At 46.4% G+C, this 25504-nt stretch overlaps 1 protein-coding gene across 4 annotated transcripts in view; it reads right to left on the bottom strand.

The window, feature by feature from the left end:
- The window catches only part of PIK3CB (phosphatidylinositol-4,5-bisphosphate 3-kinase catalytic subunit beta), a 965971-nt gene that overhangs the window by 495217 nt on the left and 445250 nt on the right, over positions 1-25504 (bottom strand). For all 4 annotated transcript variants that reach the window (XM_085634521.1, XM_085634524.1, XM_085634523.1 and 1 more), the window contains one exon: positions 9134-9316. In XM_085634521.1, the coding sequence (XP_085490647.1) occupies positions 9134-9316 (183 nt within the window). The remainder of the gene's footprint in view (positions 1-9133; positions 9317-25504) is intronic.

The following is a 25504-nucleotide window of genomic DNA, read 5'->3' as shown; positions in this document are numbered from 1 at the left end:
CGCAAGGATAACAGGTACATCTCCATTGACAATGTCAAACTACAGCGAGTGGCCGATACTTCTTAGTATGACTCCAGCGGTTTCTTGCCCTGCGATGCTAAGAAATTCTGCTTTAGCTCCAGCTTCTACCACCTTGTCTGATGTTGCCATCGAGATGCATACAGTTACTGATCCTCTGTTATTACCACCCGCTGGTGGTCTGCCTGAAGAGACTGAGTATGCTTATCCTGCAGATGTACAATTGCCTGTTTTACAATCTACGGCAGTTGACCAGTCAGGTTTCTCCTTTGACACTAACTCATTGACTTCCAATTCCCCCTCAAAAGTTTCTATTTTTGCTATCTGGTTCAAAAGACATTTTTTGATTCCCCCTTGGACTTACATTTGGCTGGTGCTCATAGGTATTTTTTTGTTCATGTCCATTGGATTTGTAGTGGTATTTTTCCGTCTTGTGAATGGACACTACCTTAAAGAAAGATCTACAATTAGACTAATGGATGGAACTTTGGCCCCCCACTCCTCATCTCACATCATTAAGAGGGACCAGACTTTTGTGAATATTACTGCCTGGCCTGTGTTAGATGGGATTGCGCGGGATGCTGTTAAATTTCAAACTCATGGTCCGACTGAGGTTATCAATGTACCCAATGTATTCCGTGTTTCTATGGGTGATGTAGTTAAACAAAACATCCGTTCTGATGATTGGGACGTTCATTTTTTTTTTTTGAAAAACCTTTATTATTCGCAGTTGCATCATCTTACAATGTACATTCACCATCCAAGGTGTCGAATCAGTTAGACAATAAGCACACGTTATGATTGGGACGTTCATGCCATAAAAGCGCTGTTTTCTGATTTGAAATATTATGCTGCATTTGATGCTGAGGATTTGTATTCAGATACTGCTAATTATGCTGAACAGTATTGTTTTCAACATTATGGCAATCATTTCCTGCATAAAGCAAATAAGTTTCGAAATTTTGTAAATTTTACCCAATGGGAACATTGTCCAACACCACTTTTAGGTAGCTCACCTACATTGGTAGACAAATACACATATTTTTCTGATTTCAGTGTTTCCAATCCAACCTCCTTTTATTTCAAAATGGCGGCTGAGCCTGCCTCAAAGGTTAGGCTAACACACAAAATTATTATATTCTAACTCCTTTATGGATGAATTGTCAATCAAAGGTTACGATCTGTGGAAGGCTACTATTGATCTTAAATCGGTTTGGGGTTCCAAACCGTGGCAGGTACAGAAGCTTTGCATCGTGCCTGCCTTATACCAAATCACATGTTTTTAAATTCGACGATCTTCCAAACCACCTGTCTTGGATTGGCTACTTCGAAAAAACTAAATTTTCCCTCGATTCCAGATCTCGGTGCTTATCCGAATTGGGATAACCAAACAGATCTATCACTTGATGCGTTGCAGTCATCTCTCTCTAACACGTCCTTCAATATTTCTAAATTTAGTCCATTAGGCTGGTTAATATGGCAGTCGAGCTCAGATTCCTGTCAACATCGGTTTCTGGGTCTGAAACCTGGGTACACGCAGGTACGCGTAGATCCTCGTTTTGAGTCCTCACATTCTGTAACTACCTACTCAGTAGGGAAGTTATGCCAATCTTGGCTGCAACATTCCACCTTGGCATCTGTTAAACTTCATTTATCAAACTTAAATGACAAAATAGATTTGAATGATTTTGTCAAGGGCCCTGTGAGTGGCAGGTCCAAAAGATGAGTGTATGCTGTTTATAACGAAATTTGGAGGTTATCACAAATTGAAGCTGCTTCCCGCTTAGGGCTATTGATCAAGTAAATATGGAAAAAGTTCTAGCCGTTATAGATAACAGCATTAACACCCTTTCTTCCAGAATTTATACGTTGGACAATATTGTTTCTTCTGTTGTTGATATTGTACAGGACGATATGTCTGTGTTATATCATGCTCAAAATCAATTGCGTTCTGTTATGCAGTTTGCATGGACGTTGCAAACGTTAAAGGCGGGGAAAGTCCCATGGGACTATATGAATACGTCATCTTTGTTTCTTCCCTTTAATCTGACTGCAAAACAACAGTTTATGTCCATGAAAGATGCAACATATTCATTACTGCATATTGAGAAGTTAGAACCTTTACCTTTCTCTGTGGCCGAATTAAATTCAGCCGTGTGGCTTATACACGGGTTAATCACCTTACCTTTTCCCCTGTTTAAATTCAGCTCTTGCATGAAACATTATGCACTAGGCATATTTGAACAACTAGGTACCGCCTTCCTGCATGAAGTTTGGTCACTCCCCTTTACATACAGATGTACGAGAGATGGTAAAGAAGTATACTTGAAAGGCGAGGAATGCACCTCCGCGCCTGATCATTCAGTAGTATGTAGGCACATTCAATTGCATGGCGGATGCTATGTGCATGCCCCTAACTTAGCTTGCGTCCTGAAAGGGATTCCAGTGCCGGCTATTACACCATCGTTCACGCTGCTTGCTAACGGTAGTTATTTGCTTTTAAATAATAAAGCTTGCTGCGGGATGCTAGTGGGAATTCCCTACATAGTGACTACCACAGAGGGTGGTTTGCTGTAAAAATGTCCTTTTCCCACCCCCGCATGGACGGCTCGATGTATCCATCTGGCCTTCCATACCAACCTTGAAAGCAGAGTTCAATAAGATGAGCAGAATAAGGGCTCTATTGTCTCAAAAATAAATCGCGCTGACTTCTTCCCGGGAAACATTTGTCCTTCACGTAGCAAATACGCGCAATGAGGTGCAGGCGCTTTTGAATACTGACCTCTCACTTCATTTCGGGGCTCTGATTCAAACTACCTTTAATGCCTCGTCTACAAGTGGCTTGGCTCATTTTTTCAAAATTGTGGGCTCCGGCCTCGTGACCTCCTTCCAAACTATTTTTGGTGGGATCCCGGCCTTTTTTCGTTCTATTTTTTCCAGCGTCTTTGGCGGTCTCCCGTTAATTCTGGCCCTCGTAGCAGGAGTGCTGTTGTTGGTCTTCTTACTGCGCAATGGCTGTACAATTTGCGTCACACGACATCCTGCCACGGCTGCTGCATCTTCGTAACCGGATGCTTGAATACTATGGTACTTTACCACTGGCGACCTTAAGCATAGCCTATGGATTGTCCTTCCGGTTTTCCTACTTTACATGCGTACAACCTCTCTTTCATTGCCTAGACTGTCCCTTCCAATGGGCTCTGGATTTGTGCTTGTCAAACTCGGTGTCTCCCGCCCCGGATTATGATCGACTAATGAGTCCCTTAGTGGCTCATGAGTTGGACTGTTCTGGTGTCAGGATTATGGCCTGTGGAGTGGCACATGGAGTCCTAGGGAATTGGGACATCGGAACGGCTGCATATGACTTTCTGGCAAGAAGTTATCTTGAAGAACATGCCGGTTGCCCTCTGATGGTACTAGAGGCTCCGATTGTCGAGGAACATGTATGCTCATTTCCTTTATTAAACTGGATGGCAGAGACTTTTAGAGGACACTCCAACGATTTCCTGTTGGAAGCTGTTGCTACTTACTGTGCATATACATTCATGGATTAACTGAGAGGTCGTCCGACTTTCCGTTGCACAGATTTTTTTTTTTTTTAACTTTCCATTTTTTCCATTCGAATTTTTTTCAATTTCTTGGTTTTTTGTCTTCGGACTTTCACTGCACCTTTATATGGATTTGACATTCATGCACTTAGTTCCGTTCTATCAAACTTGAACTCTGCGTTCCCTGATTGTATCCCTATTGGCTAGTGGTCCGATCACCGGGGGGTGTAGTGAAGGCTACAATTTACATACACACATTGCTAAGTTAGCATAACCGCGTTAGAGGTTAGAAAGCCATCTTGCCGGTTCTGCTGCTTTTGCACACGATACTGCAGTTGCATGTTATTAGTTGAAAACTGCTTGCTCGACTTTCTTCACATGAGAACTGTCTGTTGTTCACATCCCTAGCAGTGAGCTGCGACCTTGGTCTGTACACCGTGTAAAAGAAACAGTCTGGCTCGCTAGACAATGCATGTTTTTGAGTTCAGGTTGATCGACCCACTATTTAGCCATAACACGCACGCAGCTGCAAATACCTGAAAGTCGAGGGCTTTTAATATTGCAGGCTGCATGCTTAACACACATTCTGAAGAAGAGGTTTCCTAGGAGAAGACCACATCTGATCCAGTGATGTGAATCCACTAAGCTGATCTTTACGGTATGGGGTACCCTTTTCAAGCCTAGAGACCTTTTATTAGTCTAATAATATTAGCTTATTAGTGAAGGGAAGGTGGTCGTACCCACTGTCATTTATAATATGATTTCTCCCTTTATTTTCTATGGTATTGTAACAATGCTGATGGTTTTGATATTAATCATTTGTCTGCTTGTGTTAGCCAAAGTACTGCATCTTAGGACACGAGGTTTATAAAATAAACTCTTTAAACTTTACCGTGCCTCCTATTACTCTTGTTGTGGACTGATATGAGAATAATTACGAACAGGTATTTCTGATTCCCACCATTCCTGAGAGTACCCCAAGTCGCTTGTTCTGGGTTGTCTATTCATTGGGACCTCCGTGATGATACGGATAACGAATGGGACACTGATGCTGGCCGGATAAGGGGTTCTGGGTTGAGTTTCTGGTACACCACAATTCACTGAGGTCCTGGTTTCCTGCGCATAGTTCTGTGTATGAGCAGAACCCCTGCAACATTACAGACCTAAAGCCGTCAACCAGAACACAGGAGAACACCAGGAATATCCTAGCCCCGCTGTAACACAAGGCAGAGGACAAGGCCGAAACGTCGGATAACAAGGTGGAAACATCAAGACACGACGCCGTAGACGGCATGACAAAAGTCGGTCTGGCAACCCAGAGGCTGAAGAGGGAAGGCCAAACGCACAGAAGCAGACATCCTGCAGGAACAAAGGGCAAATGCACAACAGGCAAGCCCTGGAGAAGAAGGATAGAAACACCATCTAATACTGAGCAGGACAGAATCTGGAGCAGCGCAAGCTGCGCTAAGGCAGAAGAAAAGAGACCGCACCAAGCGGTATACAGTGACACCAGGAAACACGAGAACGTATCCACACCCGCCCAGCTTAGGACAGAGCTATACAATAGCCTACAAGTACCCCACCTAGGGTATGACATGTCCCAAACAAAAAGGGGGGAAACATCTCTTAGGGAAACCCGCAGCAGAGGTCAAGAACATAAAAGACCTGTAGTTATCACCACAGGCAGCTTACCAATCAGCAATAAAATACACATATGGTCCAACCTGAAGACCTAGACATGTTCACTAACAGTCAAAAATGACACTACAGAAGTTGAAGGGCTGTAACAGCAGCCAACAGTACAGAGGGGCCAACGTTAGGACCTTGAAGGCATTACAAGCCACACACAGCACACAGACGGGCCAACCGAAACACTAGGCCCAAATAGAAAGGTGGGAGAAACACCTCCCTCAAGACACCTGAGGACCAACTAGCCGAAGCTTACGGAGGGGGAGGAGGACGGAGCCCCGCCAGGAGTCATTGAATAACAGAGTCCGCGTGGGTGTTAAATAAAAGAATCCCGTCAAAAGGCAGGTCAACAAGACGCTCCCGAATATTCTCCGGAAAGACGCTATCCCGCAACCAAGCATGGGGGCGGAGGGCCACAGAACTCGCCATAGTGCGGGCAAGAGAATCAGACCTCCAAGGTCGAACTGAGAATAAACGCAGCTAACTCCCGACCATCCAGCACATGGCCCCGCAGATCAGCGCGGGCACTGTCGTGGGAGATGAGAGACAGAAGGGACTCTGGAATCCCATAGGTCGGAGGTAGCCCTGGCTCACACAAAGTGTGTTGAGCGCGCGCAGAGCAGCACTAGTGGAAGCGAAGATGTTACGCCCCCAGGAGTCCAACCACCGGACCTCCCGTGACGGAGGGAGCAACACCGAAGGCAAGGAAGGAAAAGCAGTCTGCAGGACAGGGCCCTGGGCAGATGGGTGGGAAGAAAGGCAGGCTAGATCGTGCGGGGCAGGACGGTGAAGGAGCGGCTGGGGTACCGTAGCAGGACACCCACAGGCCCCCAGAAGAGTTGTGGAGCGAAGCTTCAAATGCTGGTGGAGAACCTCCAACAAGTGGTCCGTTGGGAGTGGGGCGACCGGGTTGCCCATTTGCAGAATGCCAGCGGCCGTGGAGATGGCCTGGACAAAGACAACACTCGCCTCCGTAGGACTCCGTGAGGGAGAGAGCAACTCTTCCAAGGGCGAAGGCTGCAAACTAAGCCGCCCGTCCCCACGCACTGCTGGAGGAAGAAACGGCTCGCCCCTGTAGGATGGAAGACCCATGGACGAGGGAGGGGCCTGAGGGGCCTCCGGAGAAGGCAGAGAAGCCGGCGGGGCAATCACCTGCAAGGTGCTGAAGAGCGGGTCCGGGGGCCATGAACACGGAGACGGTGTAGAACTCGCACTGGAAGCCGTCGGGGAAAAGGCAACGATGCGGCGTCCAGTCTCCGGTGAAGAAGAGACAAGGAGATGACAATCCTACGGAGAGGAAGGAACATCCGGAGAAGAGTCGACGATCCAACGTCGGGACGGCGCCGGGGAGTCCGCCACGGGCATCGGTGTGTCCTCCATCGGCGCCGTAGTGTCCACCAGGGGCGCCGAGTCGACCAACACCACGTGCCTCATAGGAGAAAGGGGTGAGGTCGCAGCCGAAGCGGCCAATTAACGTGCCGAAAAGGCGCCGGCCCGACCGCCGACGAGGCAGCCGCCTGCGCAGAGGACCGAGAGGGACTTGGTGAGGCGCCCCAGGTCCCGGCCTCCACACACGGCGCGGCCGGGGAGGAAAGCAGTCGGCGCCAGAACGGCACCAGCTCAGCTTCCGGTAAGACAGCTGCCTGCCCAGAGGACCGAGGGGGACTCAGGGATGAGCCGTGAGTCCCGACGACCTCCTGCGACCCCACAGGGAACCCCGCGGGGTTTTGCGGCGAGGCATGGACGCCATGGGTCGAAGAGGGCCGGACCTAGACTACACCACTCCAACACCTGAAGCCGAACTTGCCGGCGCCAGGGGTGAGGCCGCCAGCGAGTCCGCAGAAGGCCCCGCGCATGGCGAGGGAGCTGCGGACGTCTCAGGGAGAGGAGGGGGACCCAAAGAAGCCTGCAGAGCCGCAGCGCAGGCTCTCATTTGGGCCCTTGTTGCCCCAATGCCAGGAAACGGCGGATAGGGTGGCAACAGGCAAGGGCGCACGTCCCGAGAGGAACCGGCACCCTCTGCACACTGAGGACAGGGCCGCGGTGGTAAGCTGCAGGACTTACCGGCAGGCAAGCGATGCCCATGGGGCCTAGGTGAAGGACGATGCCGCAGCCGGAATTGGCAGCTTCTGGACCCTTCAGAGGTAGGAGACGGACGCAGTGACGAGACAGATCTGGACAAGCGGGCCGAAAGCAATTTCATCCGGCGCTCCCGTCAGGACTTCGCCTTGAGATGCTGACAAGCATCACAGTCTGTAGAATCATGGTGCTCACCCAAACACCACATACAAATAGGATGAGAGTCCGTCGCCGACATCTGATGCGTACAAGAAGCACACGTCTTGAAACCCAAAGGCATCGCACACTGTTCCCAACGCAAAAGCGTTAAGAGGCCTGAAAACAGGCCAACAGAACTCACTCCGGATCTGCGTTGTGGCACGGAAAAGAAGGAAACTGACTTCAGCGCGCCGGGGTTGGACTTGGGACCTCGTTGACGTCACGTCCGCGGACGTCAGGGCGGAGTCACGTGGTGCCACCCCCGGCGCGCAGAGATGCTGTGGCAAAAAAAAGTCTGGATCCAGTCTCACGCCTGGGGATAAATCTACGTTAAGGAATCTGCGGCTAGTAGTCTCTATCGGATTCTTGAGGCACAAAGTGGGTATTTATATTGCGGTTTCATGGCTTTGAGGAGATTGAGGTATGGTGAGCTTAGCAACTGGGCAGAAATCAAGTTTCTAAAAACAGAGGATAGGGGGCATGTGCTGTCAATAGCCACTGTGAGCATCTTGCTTAGCACCCCGATTCTGCTAGTAAACGAAATGATCAGAGGACACCAAACTGTGAAAGGTTAGCATTGGGCCGAGCAGGGTAATAATGTGGTGCCATAATTTATATTCTATTAGGAGGAGCAAAAGCGTATGGTTATAGACCTATCAGCTGGCTGTTTTAAGAAGGAAAATGGCTTGTGACTGGTGTGGTGGTAAGAAATTTGGGTGATTGCAAAGTTCTGGATTTTCTTACTAATTTAGCAGTTGAAAGCTGGCTGTCTTCATGGAGGAGGCGATCAATAATTCCAGCTGCATGCTGCTGTTAAAGAGATCCTCTAAGTTCCTGGATAAGAGGGAAGGTGTCAAAATGCTAGGAAAAAGGCAACAGCACACCAGAAGATCCTTGAAGAGCAGTTCAGCACTCAGGCCGTCAAGTGGGAGACATAGCTATTTTCAATATGAACAGTGGCATGAGGTAAGGTAAAAATATGGCAAGCCGTACAGAAAAGATACGTCATCAACAGAAGTACTGCAAAGAAACAAGAGTTGGGGTACAAGATGCATTACTGTTGGAGATAGGCAATGTCGGCTGTGAGGGCAAAGAGCACCATACTGCTGGCAACGGTTGGTTGATTTGAAGACACAAACCTCTGTTTGTAATCGCACAGTCATGTCACACAAAGACATGGAATTGCATAAAACAGACCACCAAGACTGTGCCTAAAGCTGCACTACTAAATCTGGCTCTTGAATTTGACGAATCCCTTTATATCTTTGACATTATATTCCCTACTGTCGCTCCTTGCATAATGTCATGCAATGGATTGAAATAACACGTGTTCTATACATATTAGATACATTTGAAAGAAAAAAAACACGTTGAAATTACGACTTGTCCTTCAGGAAATGCTTCGGTTTTTTGGGTCCCTGAGTTTAAGGAATGGAACAGGGAATGAAACAGCATTGAGAGGAAACAAGGTGATGTAAGGAACACTGCTGGGATGTGCATTCTAAGAACAGATTGTAAGCGGATCCCCTTCCATGGTCAGCAACTAATGGTATTAAGTCAAGATACCACAAGCGGTTTTACTATTTTTAAACCCAACATACCTGAAACTGAATTAATGGATGATCACCAAATATATATTCCAGTCTTCCACTGACTTGCAACACATAGTGGCTCAGTTCTATCTCTTCATCTTCTCTTCCATGCAAGGTCAAGCGTTTTCGAATTGCAAGCTCATTCACCTTGATAGGATTAATGTTTGGAGATACTTGGAAACTGAATACATCCTGATAAGCAGCACAAAAAAACACAAAAAACACCAATGAAAAACAGATTCATAGAGACTTGCCAAAGAATCACACATTCCAGACACTGTGCCGTGCCAGTGCAGCTGAAATATATCTAGTAAAGACTTTGCTTGCCACCATTAGAGAGGAAACTAGACCTCTCAGTCTTTGCACGTGCAACATCTACACTGATACAATATATGCACAGAATCTTTTACTTGTTTCCATTAGTCAACATGGTTTCCATATTTATGAAGTATTTTCAGTAGTAATTATTTCATAGATCATCTTAAAAAAACAAATAAAATCGCCATCTTAAGAAAAAAAGAAAAAACTACTATGTATGCTGTTCAGAAACCCAAAAACCAGCAAGTGCATATAATTCCACCTAAGCAAAGCTATTCCAAGGGCTATAATTTCTCAACTGCTATAAATACTGGTATTAATAAAAGGTTTATTGGAGGGCATTGTAATTCATGGTAAATTGAGCCCAAAGTTGCAGTTAATATTTCTGAAATTCACAAAACCACCAATTGGCAGCTACAGAAAAGGATAAAAACCTTTCTATTCTGTAGGGGCAAGTGACTGCATTAAGTACTTTTGTGCTTACCAGTCAGACAAGCACGGAGATGATCCAGGATATTGAGAAGCGGAATACCTCTCAAAATGCTAGTTTTCCACATTTTTCATTGCACTTCTATTCCCATCTAAAAAATTAGTAACTAATTCAGAATTCAGTAAATACTAATCTACTGCAGCAGCAGCTAAAAATAGACTAATTCACTTGAATGGTTGCATTCAAACACCAAGATAATCTTTCTGAAGGTGTGCTACATTAATTAACAACTGACTACCACCAGAACTTCGCTGTACTCCAGAACTAATCTTCCAAAAATATCCAAAACCTTCCTCCTCACAAAAGTTAAAGAATGAATAATAAAGGCTCATAGGAAGGGCCCAAGCTTTGCCACCACTAAAGCTCTCAACTAAGCACAACCTACAATAGGGGGGCATTAATATCCCCAGCAGCACAATCACTGTCAACCACTCTTCTACCCACTGACTTAAAAGATAATCTTCAGAATAAACAGCCAAGTATAAACCTTTACCTTTGAATTGACATTTCTAACAAATGTCTAATATTGTTTTTCAAGAGAAGAACTTACTGCTCTCACCATCATCTTCTCGCCTGGGTGCCTCAAATATAGCACAGGTGTGCACAGCCATGGCAATTTTTAGACTTCGTATAAGCTATAAGCAAGGATTCTCTGCCCCCACCAAGTTAAACTCACAGATTCTACTATAACTTCTAAATATGAACAAATGTAAAGATTTGTTTGACACTGTACACGCTCCTCTGTGTGCCAAGTTCAGGTGCTGTGCCCCTCGCACCTTCCTCATTCGATGAATACATCTTATGGCGTCTACCCACTCTGGTTGAAATGACATGGGTGCTTACCTATGTCCATGGATGCTTGGTTCTCCCTTTAAGCCTAGATGTTGCATCCCTCTCACTTATCCTCATCCTCACACCAGCACATCATATGGCGTCCACCCCTATGTCTGAAGGCACACAGAAACATAGCTATGGTAATTAATCTCCACATACCTCTATAAGTTGACCCATAGCAATTATCTGGACTTTGAATCAAAAGATAAACTACTTGACTTCCCTAGTACACCCAGGACAATCATGGGACTCTGCCTTATTACCTTCTCCACCACTCGAATACCTACATGACTTGTCCGCCTAGATAATAGAGCTTCCTTGATCAAACATGTCTTTCACCCTCTCCATAAAATGTTTAAATCACGTATATATACATGCACCTTCAGCACTTTTACATTTAAAGAGTAATTTCATGAAAATCAATATACAAGGTACTATCACACAACACATACAACACCCTGAGTACATTAAACTGACAAGGAAAACTAAAAAACTGAATTCTTGGAAAAACAGATTACAGAGATGACACAAGGGGACAGAGATAAAGAAGGAGGACTAATTAATAAAACAGCTTCCATAAACTGCCTTGCATGCTGAATTGTCCACGGGTTGGGCAGGGGGAAAAGGCATTATAGAAAGTAATATACAGGAATTTACTTTGTATACCACTTTGCTCTCGCATTTTTTTTTTTTTTTTTTTTTTTTTTTAAAACAAACTTTATTAGGTCACAGAACAAAATGCAACCACTTTGCTCTCGCATGAAACATACTTCTAGCATCATTTTTTATTTGTCCTAGGAGACATGGGTCAGCACTATTAGAGTCTGTTCTTCTGTGGCTCTAGACCAAGGCCTTTCTGTGCATTTATATATTTGGTAAACCTTCTCCTACAATACACAAACTCACATTTCTTGGGCTCATTCACTGAGGAAACTCTAAACATTGCAACTAAAAGTTGCATTAGTTTAGTGTTCGCAAGTGAGTTCAAAGTCACTGTGATACAGGACGCAAGTCTGCAAAATTGAATAAGGACCAAACAACTATTTTCGATTTATAGCAGTGGAAAGTGCATAGGTCAGACGCTGCACTTTGATCAAATAGCAGAAAGGAGTCTGGATGTCCTTTGTATAGTTTATCTTGATGGCTTTCAAGAATTGGTTGTACAGGCTGCTGTTTGGACCCCGACACTGCTTTTGTGTGTTTCGACGTCGAAGGTAACTTCGGCGTCGAGATAATTTTAGCCTCATATGATGGTTTTGTGGAGTGAAGTTTGTGCCGAGGGAGTCTTTGGGTGTTTCGGCATCAAAGGGGTCTTTCGATCTAATGGTGGCTGTTTCTGCTCCGTTTCGGCATGGAACAGACTTTTAAGGCTTTATACTTTGACGTTTGTCCAGTGTTTCGCAGACTGAGGGACATAGGTCTGCTCCTAGACCTGTTTTCGGAGACCACCATAGCCAGAGGGCAGTGGTGTTCTGGAAGACACCCAACCTGGTTTTATCGGGGTATGGAAGGCTTTCACTTGTGTACTCACGAGCCTTCGTGTGGAAAGTTCAGGGTAGGAGTTGGAACTTTCTCCACTGATAGCCAGCAGTATAAGGATGTCCATCAGCTCTGCCTGTGTCTCGGTGTCCTAAGTTTCTTGCTCTGGCTGCTCCTCAAAAATATCGCATGAATCTTCAGTATATTGTGTGTGCATGGTGGAGTGGACATTAATACAGCTCACTTCACTGTTGAAGCCTTTTCTTCTAGTGGAAAGCCAGACACGCCTCAGACAACACCTCGTCGTGCTCCAGGGACAAGCAGAGATTACACACTTTGTGCTGGTCCTGCCTGGAATACTTGGGTGTGAAACTTAGGGTAAAAGCTGTATGGAGTCTTTTCCTTCCCTTGTCATTGTTGAGCATACGGAGTTTGTAGTTTTTAGATTTGTTGGCTCAAGTAGAAAGAAGGATTTAATCAGGCCCGAGAGGGCGAATCGAAAATATGGATAAACACCAGTCGGTGTAGTGATGGTCGAGTTCTCTTCGAGGGTTGAGAAAGCAACGGGCGCTGGAAAAGCCTTGTGGCAGGAATTGAGCTCTGTCACGGAGCTCAGACATTGATGTCAGAACCCAATGGCAAAATAAAACAAAAAACAATCTAACTAAGGAGCTGATGAACATGCGCAGTGTACAGAATATAGGAGGAGTCACTTGCCTTCGTAACTCCAAGAACCTTTCTAAGAAAAACAACTTTTAATCATCCGAGCCCAACACTAGATGGCATGAGTATGCTAAGCATATGTATCTACGGCCAACACATGCTACAAATATTTAATTTCTTGTGGGTGTCTCATAAGTCTGTTATTTAGGGGGATGGTACTGACATGTCGAGTCCCTATCAATAGTAGAGTCAAAGGGAAGGTTAAAGTCACCAGCGAAAAAGAGTAGTGCCTTGTCTGGGATGGCTTGCAGGTTTTGTGTCTGTCTAGTCCAGAACCCTTGGTCATCACAGTTAGAGGCATTTACGTTAGCCACATAACATTCCACCCCATGTTTGGATAATTTTGAAATAATCCATCTGCCTTCGGTGTCTGCGATGGATGAAAGCAAACTGATTTTGGAAGTGTGAAAGAAAAGTTATGTCCCTGCTTTTTTCTAATTTAATTTTTTTTTACCAACTGCAGGGTAATGAGCAACATCAGAACAAGCATTCGCAATGCAATCCATCTCGCCTTTGGGACCTAAGTATTTAGCTATGCATCCGCTAGGCTGCGTATGATACAACTTTATTATTTGCATGCAGCTTACCTCACCCCTTCATCGAGCAAGGTTTAGCCCGACCTCTGCCTGCACTAGATGTGGACACGACCCTGCTGATTTTCTCCATATGGTATGGGCTTGTCCTCACTTGGCGTGGTTCTGGGGAGACATTGAGGAGCAACTCACTGAAATACGGGGGTGGGACATCCCGCACGACCCAAAACACATGATCCTGGGCGCAGGGCTCTAAAAATCATTAAAAATGCACTAGACCTGCAGGTTCAGTAACCTACAAAATCTCCTCGACCCAACTGAAATTCACTTGACCTCTAATCTGAAAGCTGAGCAAATGTGACATGTTAACAAGATTTAAAAGCATTTTTATTGCTCATTTACTTTGTGAGCAATAAAGATGCCTTTAAATCTTGCTATCTTGTCACATTTCCCCTGTTTTCAGAGGCAGAGGCCAAGTGTCAGTTTGTATTCCTACTTGCCAGTAAGGGCGAGTAGGACCTAAAAATAGCTCGTCCTGAATTAATTTAACTCGCAAATGCGAGCGGTCGAGTGAATTTGTCGAGCCCTGATTACTGACGGGCTGGATGGGTCCAGGAATGATAAATTGTTTTTTTACTACAGCAATGGTGGTGGCTAAAAGGGACATAGCGGCCTTATGGAAAAGCCCTGAACCCCCATGTGTCAGATGCTGGCAGACCAGGGTCGACTGGTGTGCCACGCAAGAAAAAACTATGTATGAAGCACGTGGGTGTCGTAAGAAGTATCGGAGGATTTGGGGGAAGTGGTTGGAGGTAATGGTTTAGTCTCGAGGGGAATGTCCTAAAGCATGCAGTTTTATCACTCATATTCAGGGAATGGGTCACGCAGATCATTGTTTGTACTCCTGGTCTTCATGGTGTCGTAATGTATGGCTGGTGTCTCGGTCAAAATCAATAAAATGTATCCAAAAGAGGTATTTAGCTATGCAGTACATTATTGTGAGTACAGCAACATTTACTGGTGCATTAAAAGCACCCAGCCTCTTGAAGCCACATTTGATTTAAGCGGGCGCAGTGCTGAAAAATTAAGCGCAGCACCGTTTTACGCTGTACACTAAAAGCACCAGCCTCATGAAGCTCAGTATGAAAGAATGGGGTAGCCCAGTATAGTGCAGAACCTGGGGATTAAGTACTTTACGAGAACAGTGGTTCTGCCACTCTAACTTGAAATAAAGAATATTCGTCCAATTCTATCTCTCTAAAAAGATGAGAACAATCAATCAATGAAAAAATGAATCTTAACTTATATCCAAACCCAAAAATAGAAAACTCATGTATTCTATTCCATGATATGTTTCTTTATATTAAATGTTTTAGAAAAATTTTGTGCAAACAATTAAATACATGTATATCCACACACACAGAACAACTCTTCTACAATGACATTGTGGTTTGTTACATAGTGAACAAAAACAATATATATATTTACATATCACAACACATTATACACAGAATACATGAACATATACTACAAAGAAAAATTATATATAGAAAGTGTGAAATTATTGAAAACAAAAGTATCAACCCAGTCGGTAATTAATCCTATTATTTCTCTATTAGTCTGGGTGATCATTAACACTTGCCAACAAAGTGTCGACGTTTCGGCCCCTGAAATATTGTGCGATATTGTATTCGTCTGGGTGGGGTCTTCTTCTGGACTAACTAGATGGTCTGTGTGTGGCCTTTGTAGGGGTTCCACCCGGTCATAGGTTGCGTCACGGCAACTCCTACTCGTGCGCAGGTTGGTGACCTGACTAAAGTATCGGTCTTCTGAGCACTCGAAAAAGATTACTCATGTAAACGAATTCCTCCGGCGTCTGGCACATGGATGTATCCCGTTGAGAAACAAGAGGTGACTTCTAGGGGCCTTCAGCCTCCACAAATGAAACTTGCAGTGATATCCAAGGCTAATTAATCACCTTTGGATACTTCTGGGTATTGCACTCTTCCTGAGTAGATAAACGGGCATCTCTCGTTTGCCGTGGCTGCTCGCTACTAAACAGCCTCCAGAAGCGGTCACATTTTTTTAAAAGAGCAGCATAACGGAAGCTCTACATGGCTGATCCTCCAGTGTTTAGAAAAAAAGGTAACACAAGCAGTGACAATGGGAGGTGTTGGTGTGAAAACAGCACTAAGGAGATTAAGGGACGGCCGCAATGACAGGAGGGAGGGGATGCGAGCAAGGAAGCAACAGATGGCCAGAGCTGGCCAGCCAAAAGAAAATCTATGAAGTCCTCGGGGAGGGAATCAAGCACCAAAAGGCGGGACAGATGGATAGTATTGACCAACCAGACTAAAGGAAATTTTGAGAGGCAGGACAACCAACCAAAAGCGGTGGGTTTGTTCAAAGCACAAACTGAATACAGCATGCCTCGCAGAGCAGTGCATGCACTGCCCAGGTTTGAACTAAAAACATTACGTTGAAGAGAAAGGGCCATGTCTTGGTTGAGTTTGCATTCCTGTAGGAGAATAATATCGCCAGGTAGCTTATGGGAATAATCCACAATATTCTTCCTCTTCACAGGATGACAAGGGTTCACTAACATGAGGTAGGACCATGTCCTTAGTGGCAACAGGTATAAGGGTATTGTTATATTTGTAGCCTTGGTCGAATTGCTAGAGTAGTCTATGGTAAAAGCTCCAGATAAACAATTAGTGAATCTGCAGAGATTAAATGATAAGAACAGCAAAGTATAACAAATAATGACAACAACAAACAAAAATCCTCTGATCCACCAATGAGCTTCCCAATTCCACCCCCTCCTCCCCAAACTGCAGTGAGTAAGCGTGGCGATAAGAGGAAGTTGTAGCCCATGCCGAGTGTAGTGTGGGTCAAAATTGGACAGCAGACTGGTTTACTACAATCCAAAATTTTGAGCTGTATGAAAGGGTTCAGGTTTTCATTAGTGGAGGCGTGGTTGCACCAAAATCAGTGAAGATGCTTGTGGGTTACACTGGGCTGCTGTTCAGGTGGTGATAATGACTAAAGCACCATGTTAGGCTAGATCCCGAGGAGAAAGTGGTCTTTTAGGGATCCTAGTGGAACGGTCGCTTTGGTTCAGACAGGGTTTCAACAGGACCTGTACAGAGGGGGCCAACAAGATCAGACAATGCTGTGTAGGTATATATATCGCAAAGTCAGAGCACTTGGGGTGAAGAGGCCGGTAAATAGTGACAGGCACTGTGAGGGGCCTGAGTAAAGGTCAACAAACCTGTAACAGTAAACTATGGAGTGTAAAACATGGGGCTATTAGTAGGAATTGTATCCGGGTGCTGGGTCAAAAGTAAGTGAGTACACCTTGCAAATCCTATGATATCCTAATACCTCTTAATACACCCTAAAACATATGAATGATAGAAGCTTTATTTGATACAAAATATATCATAAAAGCAGAATCAATCCTTATACAATTCATGGAAGTAATTTGATATAAAACTAGCAATAACAATTCATTTACAAATTAAAAGATAAAATCCATTTTATATAAAAACGAAAAATAAAAAAAAATTTAAAAATGGGGGAAAACCCCTAAAATTTAAGTATCATAAAAGTAATATACATCAGTATAGTGCATAACAATTCGTATAGGCCTAATCCATATTTTTTAGTGTGAAAAACTTTGAATGTAGCACCCATGCGCATCCCAGGTATTTCGCCACCCCGTAGATCACAGTAAGGGAGGTAGTATCTGTCCTGAGAACACGTAAAACGGACAGATAATTTCTTGAGCCCAAGAATATACAAACAGGTCTTAACCACTTGCTTCTGATGTGTCTATAAATTGGGCAAGCAAACAAAGTGGGCAATGGACTCGGTACGAGCTCCACATCCTGGGCATGGCGCTGCTGCTGTTACTAATACCAATCGATCGATCCCCCTCCAGCTCGCTATTAAATCGTTTATAGGAAGAGTTCTGATTCTCAATTTCATATATAGGGACCTATCTCTAGGAGTTTGGATAAAATCAAGATATGCTTCCAACTTCCGAACAGGCTTGTGTTCCATGGACCGCTCAGTGAGGGTTCCCCTGTCCGCATTGGTCTTTTGAACCCCCTCCACCCAATTTCAATAAGCTTTTTTTATAACCTGTTTGGGAGGCGGGGTCTGGCTAACCCATGCCTCCCCTAGACCTATGTCAGATAATAGACGCCTCAAATTGGAGATCCATTTGATCCTCTGGCCTATGTCCGCTTGGATGATATCGCTAAAGGCTGCTGCATAAAAGGACAGCTCTGGGGTCGATCTGATACGGGCCCAAAAAAGTAGAGGGCGGAGGCGTGCAATATCTTTGATTGAACGTCTGCCCAAATCTAAATACAGGGGCTTTAGTGGAGTAGAGATTGGAAGGGAAACCAGACCTCTAAAAAAACTTGTTCTCCGATCTCACTAGGTCAGTTGTGTTCTCAAAACCCCAGAGTTCGGCCCCATAGAGGGCTGAGGGGAGAGCTTTACCTTCATAAACCACAAGGGCCGGGGATATTGGTTTGCTTGCAGAGAGTTGTTGTTCTCTTAAGATCACCCCGGATACCCGCTTGTGGTTTAGAAGCATTTTTGTCAAATGGGAACGCCACTTCATATCACTAGTGACCCGTATACCCAAATAGTCAAAAGACTCAACTAGGTCTAATGGTTTTCCTTCAAGGGTGATGTTATTTCTAAACCGCTTCGAGGGGGATATAGTCAACAATTTTGTTTTAGCAGTATTAATGATTAGGCCTCGCCCAGAACAAAACATGCCAAATCTATCCAACAGCCTCTGGAGACCACTTGGGCTTTTTGACAGCAGGAGGGTATCGTCGGCGTACAGGAGGGTCGGGATTTTTTCACCCGCCAGGACTGGTGCTTCGGCCGGAAACTCCCTCAAATGGTCTACCACCCCATTCACAAAGAGGGAGAACAAGGTCGGCGCCAATACACAGCCCTGGCGTACCCCCCTATTCACCTCGATCCTCCCTGTTAGCTGTCCCTGAGTCTCCCACCTTATCCTGGCATAGTTGCCCTCATGGAGGCGTCTAATAAAATCCAGAACCATGGGGGGGGTATCCAACTCATGCAACACCTGCCAAAGCCTGGGGCGGGGGACCAGGTCAAAAGCAGTCTTCAGATCAATGAAGGCCAATTACAAACTGCCTTTCCCTATGACCACGGTCTTCCAATAGATCATAAAGAATCTAAAGACCTGATCCATCATACCCACTCGCCCCCTAAAACCAGCCTGGAAGTGCGACAAAATATCACCTTCCTCCATCCACAGCCTTAACCTCATAAAAAGCACCCTGCCAACCACCTATTGGATCATATCTATTAGACTGATCGGCCTGTAGTTGGCAGGGTCCTCCCTATCCCCCTTTATAGATCACAACCACCTCCGCCCCCTTCCAGGATTCAGGGACTGCATGGCCTTTAGCTATAAGGTTCATCAGCCGTAAAATAAACTGTGCCCAAGATTTTTGGTCATACAAAAGGAGATCGCCAGGTATGCCATCCTGACCCACTGATTTGCCGGGGGCTATATTACCTATTGCCCGGGCTACCTCCTGTAGGTCAAAGTTCTACTGATAAGGAATCTCCCAATGTATAGGGGTGATGTTCATCTTCTATATATGAAACATCCACCTTACCAGAGTATAGGTCATGGAAATGATCATACCATTGTTGCCCCGTAATATGGTTGGGTACCGGCTCAGAGCCTTTACGAGTCCCCTTATTGATTATCTCCCAGAATAGCATTGGATCTTTGTCGTGAAGCTGACTTAAGCTCCTGCCAGTGGGCCTCTTCCCACTCATGCTTTGCTGCCACTTGGGATCTAGCATAGTCCTTCCTAGCCATTCTAATTAAGCCCACATCTTTCCCTCTAAGGGCTATAGATAGCACCTGCCTCTTATCCCTTCATGCAACCGAATACCAAGGATTCTTGGGCGATATTCGATTTCCCTTCCCTTTTTTACTGACCTTGAATGTAAAAAAACTGTCCCAGCCTTATAATTAAATTTTGGTAAAAATCTGGAAAACAGGAGTCATGAGTTATGAGTTATTTCTAAATTGTCACCTATCGAGTCAAGTTCCTTGATCTTGTGGTTTAACAATTCAGTTATGCTGAAAAGCTTGTCATCCTGATATGCAACCTTGCGCCATTTAAGCCAACTGTTGCAATTGGAGGGCTCAAACTCTTTCGTTACCAATCTAAGGGGCTCCTTCGCTTTAGAATCATTGGGTCCCCATTTACTTTTTATTTGCATACAGAGTGGATTATGATCACTATCCAGGGTGTCTTTTACTACCATATCTAGGAGATCACCCCATAGATGGGCGCTAATCAAGATATAATCTATGCGTGATGGTGAACTGATTCTATTAAAAGTGTTAGCCCCATGCTGATCTGAGGGTGTCCGGCCATTTACTGCTCTTAGGTCATATTCGAGCGTTAAGGCATTCATTTGAATAGCCCTTTGGGACCACTTCTTGATAGGAGCTATATTAAGAGTTGGGATATCCCATTTGTTATCTGCCTCATTCGTGCCCAGCAGGTCCTCACTACTCAGTGGTTCGAAGGTGCAGTGAAAATCTCCAGCTACAATAATATTAGCAAGAGGATAAAGAAGTGATAACTCTCGATCTAGAGCAGCAAGGGTTGAGGATACTTGTGCCCCAGAAGACCCTCGAGCATAGATATTAAAAAGCTCCATTTTTTTATTCGTGGTTGAACCTTTAATCGATAAATGTAATAAATCTGCTGAATCAAGATTACCCTTAGCAATTAACCAATTCAGAGAAATATTAATCCATATGAGAAGGCCCCCTGATGGACGGCCTTTCCCTGACCAGGAAGCTGGAACAAAAAATGTAGTATACCCAGATTTGTATAGGGGAACCGTGCTCCAGGTCTCCTGGAACATGCAGACATCGTACCTCGATAAGTACATTCCACTCAGGAAGAGCTAGTTTGGTCTGAAGGCCTGCTATGTTCCACGAGAGAACATGGGTCACCCTTGAGGTGTGTCTATTAGTCCCCTTCTCTTTAGCCTCGACTACCCCGCCCATCGGCTCAACAGTTCGTATAGCCATCTCCATTCTATTCACATCTAGGCTTTTTGAATGGGAACCCAAAACACCCCAACTGACATATGACCCTAAAACATATTAATACATCCTAAGAGGTAAAGAGCACTAGACAAGGTTTATTCGTACTATACCATAAAAAAATCAAACAAATATCAACGTTTATGGGCTTTTGCAATAGATTTTTGGAAAGAGGTGTCCATTTCGGCAGATTTTTTTTCATCCATGATTTTCACCAAGTCTCTGTGTTCCGTAAAGATATAAGTCAGTCCCTCAACATTGATCCGGAATTTAACTGGGCCAGCAAAGGAGAACAGGATGGTTTTATTATGCAGTCTTCGAAGTAGTGCTAAGAAGCCCTTCCTAGTTTCAACTGTAGATCTCAAGAAGTCGTCCTGAAAAATGTACATTCTAGTACCGTTCCAGTCAACATGTTTATTTTTTCTCATTTACTCAAGGGTCTTTTGTACATATTGAAATATGAGTGGTTTGCATACAATGGGCCTAGGTTTCTCTGAGCGGGCAGACTTAAAAGCCGGTACTTTGGGGAGCCACAGTTCCAGGAAGCTGAAGCAGGAGGCAGCCAAATCTTCCGCCCCCTCCCGTAAGTCGAATATTCACAGATTCCCCCTCCTATTGCAACCCTCCAATTCAGACATCGGTCTTTGTAGAGATATTGAGGTGGATCTCCAGGATGTGATGTGATGTCTTTGTTTTTTTTTTTTAAGCAATAGTTTGGGATCTTTAGGGTACTGACCCGGTCTTCAGCCTCTGTGATTCTGATGTTGATCACTTTCAAATCAGTTCTTATTGAAGATATTTCATACTGCATCAAGTCAGTGTTGGTTTTGGTGGAATTGGCTAAGTCATGTACTACGGCAAGAATTTTTAGGATCACTTCTGTGTATAAATGGTGCGGAGTAAAGGTATTCCACTGTAAGCACTGGGAACGCAGCAAAGTTCATGGGCTCACTGGGGGGGGGGGGGGGGTTAGTACGAGCCTCAACAAGTGCAGAAACGCAAGCTCTCAGACACCTTCCCTCCCTCAGAATAGTAGAACGCACAGTGGTCCAAAATGTCACATAAGTAGGAGTGTGCCCTAGGGGGGGCATAGCCAAGCCAGCCAAGATGGCGGACTCTTCTCCCTGAGGCTCCGACCGGTGGCCCGTGCAATCGCCACTAATATCTGCCCCATGCACCTGAAGACATAACAGGCAGTACCTTGTCTGGATGATGCAGAGACGGCTCCGGTGAACTCAGATCCCCGGTACGGGCTGTGCCGGCATTGCTGGGGCACCTGTCGGAGGTTCCCGGAGGCCGCTGGACAAAACGGTGGACTCGCTGCACAACGGCGCGATGCTCTGAGTAATGGAGTGTGCGCCAACATCCTTGTGCAGGACCTGCACTATCAGAGGGCGAAGACTGCAAAACAGCTACCGGGGGCACCGGGTGAGGACGAGGTGGCCCCCCGACTGACCCCGAGGGAGCGGGCATCCCCGTGCACCAGAACGCCGAGAAGCGTCCCCGTGGGCAGCGTGCTGTGGACCGTGACACTTTAGAGTTTCGGCACAGGATCCCCCTTCTGGGCTCCACCTTTCCCCGAGAGTTGTCTGAGCGGGAGGAGGGACGACCCGCGAGCCACCGGACCCGTGCTGCAGCCACGTTAACCTCAGGCCGGGCGGGCCAGGGCCCGTAATCGGAGCCCCTGAACTTCCTGAAGCCCGCCCGAATGCATCACAACAGATGAGAGGATGGCCGTGCTGGGGCCGAGCAAGAGTGTCTGGGGTGGGAGACGAGCACCTGTCCCCTGCTGAGAACATAGCTGGCCGGGGCGGCAGAAGCGACATTGTCGGTCAACAGTACGGGTGAGAGCGCAGCGATCAATAGGCAGACCATAAGGAGGCAGATTCCCCCTAGCGCCAGGACTTCACGTCTGTCCCATACCACTGGGCCTGCAACCTCGACGCCTAACGTGGAGGAAGAGTGTGACCCTATGCTCTTTTCTTCTTGCGACTGCCCATGCATCCATTGAGCCGGAGAAGTCACACTCAAAACCCGGACAGTGTAGAGGGGGTAAGACCTCCCATCGTGAACACCGCGCAGCGGAATTCGGCGGAGTCGGCGACACCCTCTAGCTACATACGGCGCATGGTGGCCGGGGTCTGGGACGTAGCAGCCATTTCACCCCCGCTCAGCATTGGGGCTTGAGGTGTGTGGGGGGTAGGAAGAGAGAACGAGACACATGCTGACAACCTTTGCACCCCGATGTTGGGGGCCAAATTGACAACATAACAGCCCCCCCACCCCGATGGCCCTTACTGTATGACGGTGGGGTCTGGGACATGTACTCATCTGACTAGCCAACAGCACGGTCGAGAACGACCCACCACCTGCACGCCCGCTGCCTGGTGGCAAGTCCGCAGGCGAAGCACCCCACCGCCACATGTCTGATTTGGTTCATGCTGGACATATCAGAAGGACTGAGCCTCAATTGAATTGCTGCGGCCTTGACGGAGCCACAGATCGCCTCCCAGACTCGGACGTCAAGTCTTAGCGCAGGGGCAGCTCACCGGGACACCACTGGCTGCTCTCCCCGCACTCAGGTCAATAGAGGGGAGGTGAGACGCATCGTGGAGGCCTGCAGTGGACGACACCAAAGAGACAATCGAGCTGTGAGTTGCACGCATAGTGGGATAGAATTACACAAAGGACCCCTACGAAAGGCGAGGAGAAACCGTAACAGCCCAGAGAGTCAAAAGCCTCCGGTTGGACGCATTCGCCCAGCAGCTGTCAATAGATCTGGGATCGGAATTGAGTGACACCGGGCGCTGACCGCTGCAAGAGGAGAAAAGAACCCCCCCACCATGGGCCGTCAGCACGCAGTGGGTACGTTGCATGCCCCGAACAGTAGAGAGCGACTCCCTCGACACCCGTTGTGACCCGGTCAAGAGAGGAGCCCTCCGATGAAGACTCCATGTCCAGGAAACTAGACCAGGTCCTTGCAGCCATCGAACACTCCAGTGTGACTATGGAAAACAAGTTTGGCGAACTGGCCACAGACCTCAATATTCTCTGTGACGACCATAGGAAATTGGCAGATAAAGTCACTCAGAGTGAACAAACGATCCAAACAATGGAACCGCAGACGCAGCAACACAATGCTATAAAAGATCTGCAATCACGGATAAAGGCATTGGAAAACAAGACGGACGATTTGGAGGGACGCTCCTGAAGGAGCAATATCCGAATTATGAATCTTCCGGAAGGGGCAGAGGGGACGGACCCGATCAAATACATCACCTCCTGGATCACAACGTTCACGCCCGCAAAAGATTTAACCCCCTACTTCTCTATAGAGAGGGTGCACAGGGTCCTAGCACGCAGACCAAAACCGGGCCTACTTCCTCGACCATTCCTCTTGAAGCTCCTACATTATCAGGATAGGGACACCATCCTTCAGCAGCCAGGCAACATGGACGACTACAAGTAGAAGACAAACAGGTCATGCTGTTCCCAGACTACTCAAGAGCTGTCCAACAACAAAGAGCCACCTTCCTCGCAGTTGAGCGCATCAACATACAATATGCTCTCCTCTTCCCTGCCAAACTCAAAATCATACACAATGGCACAACTCACTTTTTTACGGACCCAAGGGATGCAGAAACCTGGGTGGAGCAATGCATACGGCACCCTATGAACGACACTGGCAAACAAGGTGTGACCACCCGGATGCTCGGGACGGCGATTCCGAAGGGTCACCCTCACACCACTCAGAGTGCAGCCCGGCTCAGCCATTACCAGCTCCCCAGACCTCGCACAAATCATAACAGAACGCAGGAAAGCACTACAAGCAGTTGCTACACTAAACCCCGCAGAGAGGGTGTTCTGCTTGGGTTTTCGGATCGGGTGGAACCCGCTCTACAGAGCCCTTCTGACCCAAAACAGAACGTTACCCCCTCCCTAGGGTCTTTTTACACCCAAATAACCACATATATACGTACCATCTAAGGACAGGGAATTCCTATTATATATATATATCAAGACCTCACAGCCTCGCAATCTCAGCAACCACAGTCTCGCGGCCTTAGGCAGACCCAGAATCTCCTACCCATTCGGCAGCGACACACACACGATCTCGCGACCTCAGTCAGGTCCAGAATCTCCTACCCATTCGGCAGCGACACACAAAGTCTCGCGGCCTCAGTCAGACCCAGAATCTCCTACCCATTCGGCAGCGACACACACGATCTCGCGGCCTCAGTCAGACCCAGAATCTCCTACCCATCCGGTAGCAACACACAAAGTCTCGCGACCTCCGTCAGGTCCAGAATCTCCTACCCATTCGGCAGCGACACACACACGATCTCGCGGCCTCAGTCAGACCCAGAATCTCCTACCCATTCGGCAGCGACACACACGATCTCGCGGCCTCAGTCAGACCCAGAATCTCCTACCCATCCGGTAGCAACACACAAAGTCTCGCGACCTCCGTCAGGTCCAGAATCTCCTACCCATTCGGCAGCGACACACACACGATCTCGCGGCCTCAGTCAGACCCAGAATCTCCTACCTACACGGCAGCCTTAGCACGAGCTCATCCTATTGTTACTGCGGTACACAACAGGGGAATCGGGGTTACCATATATCAGATCACACAAAGACTATTAGTTGAGCACAACCTGTTCTCTAGTTCGAGGGGCTTGTTTTCCCCCTCATCCAGTTACCACTTACCTGACCAGGATTAACCTCTGTTCATTTTAAGGCAACTCTGACTAAAGAATAGGCTATCCTCCTATACAAAAGTACACAACACATGCTAACGTACAACAAGCTAAATACTTTATTTAAATGCCACATGCACATTCGCAGAATACATTATATAT

The sequence above is a fragment of the Triturus cristatus genome, chromosome 11, assembly GCF_964204655.1.
Source record: "Triturus cristatus chromosome 11, aTriCri1.1, whole genome shotgun sequence".
Lineage (NCBI taxonomy): Eukaryota > Metazoa > Chordata > Amphibia > Caudata > Salamandridae > Triturus > Triturus cristatus.
Note: the sequence above shows the minus strand (reverse complement) of the source record. Positions and strands in the feature narration are given on the sequence as shown.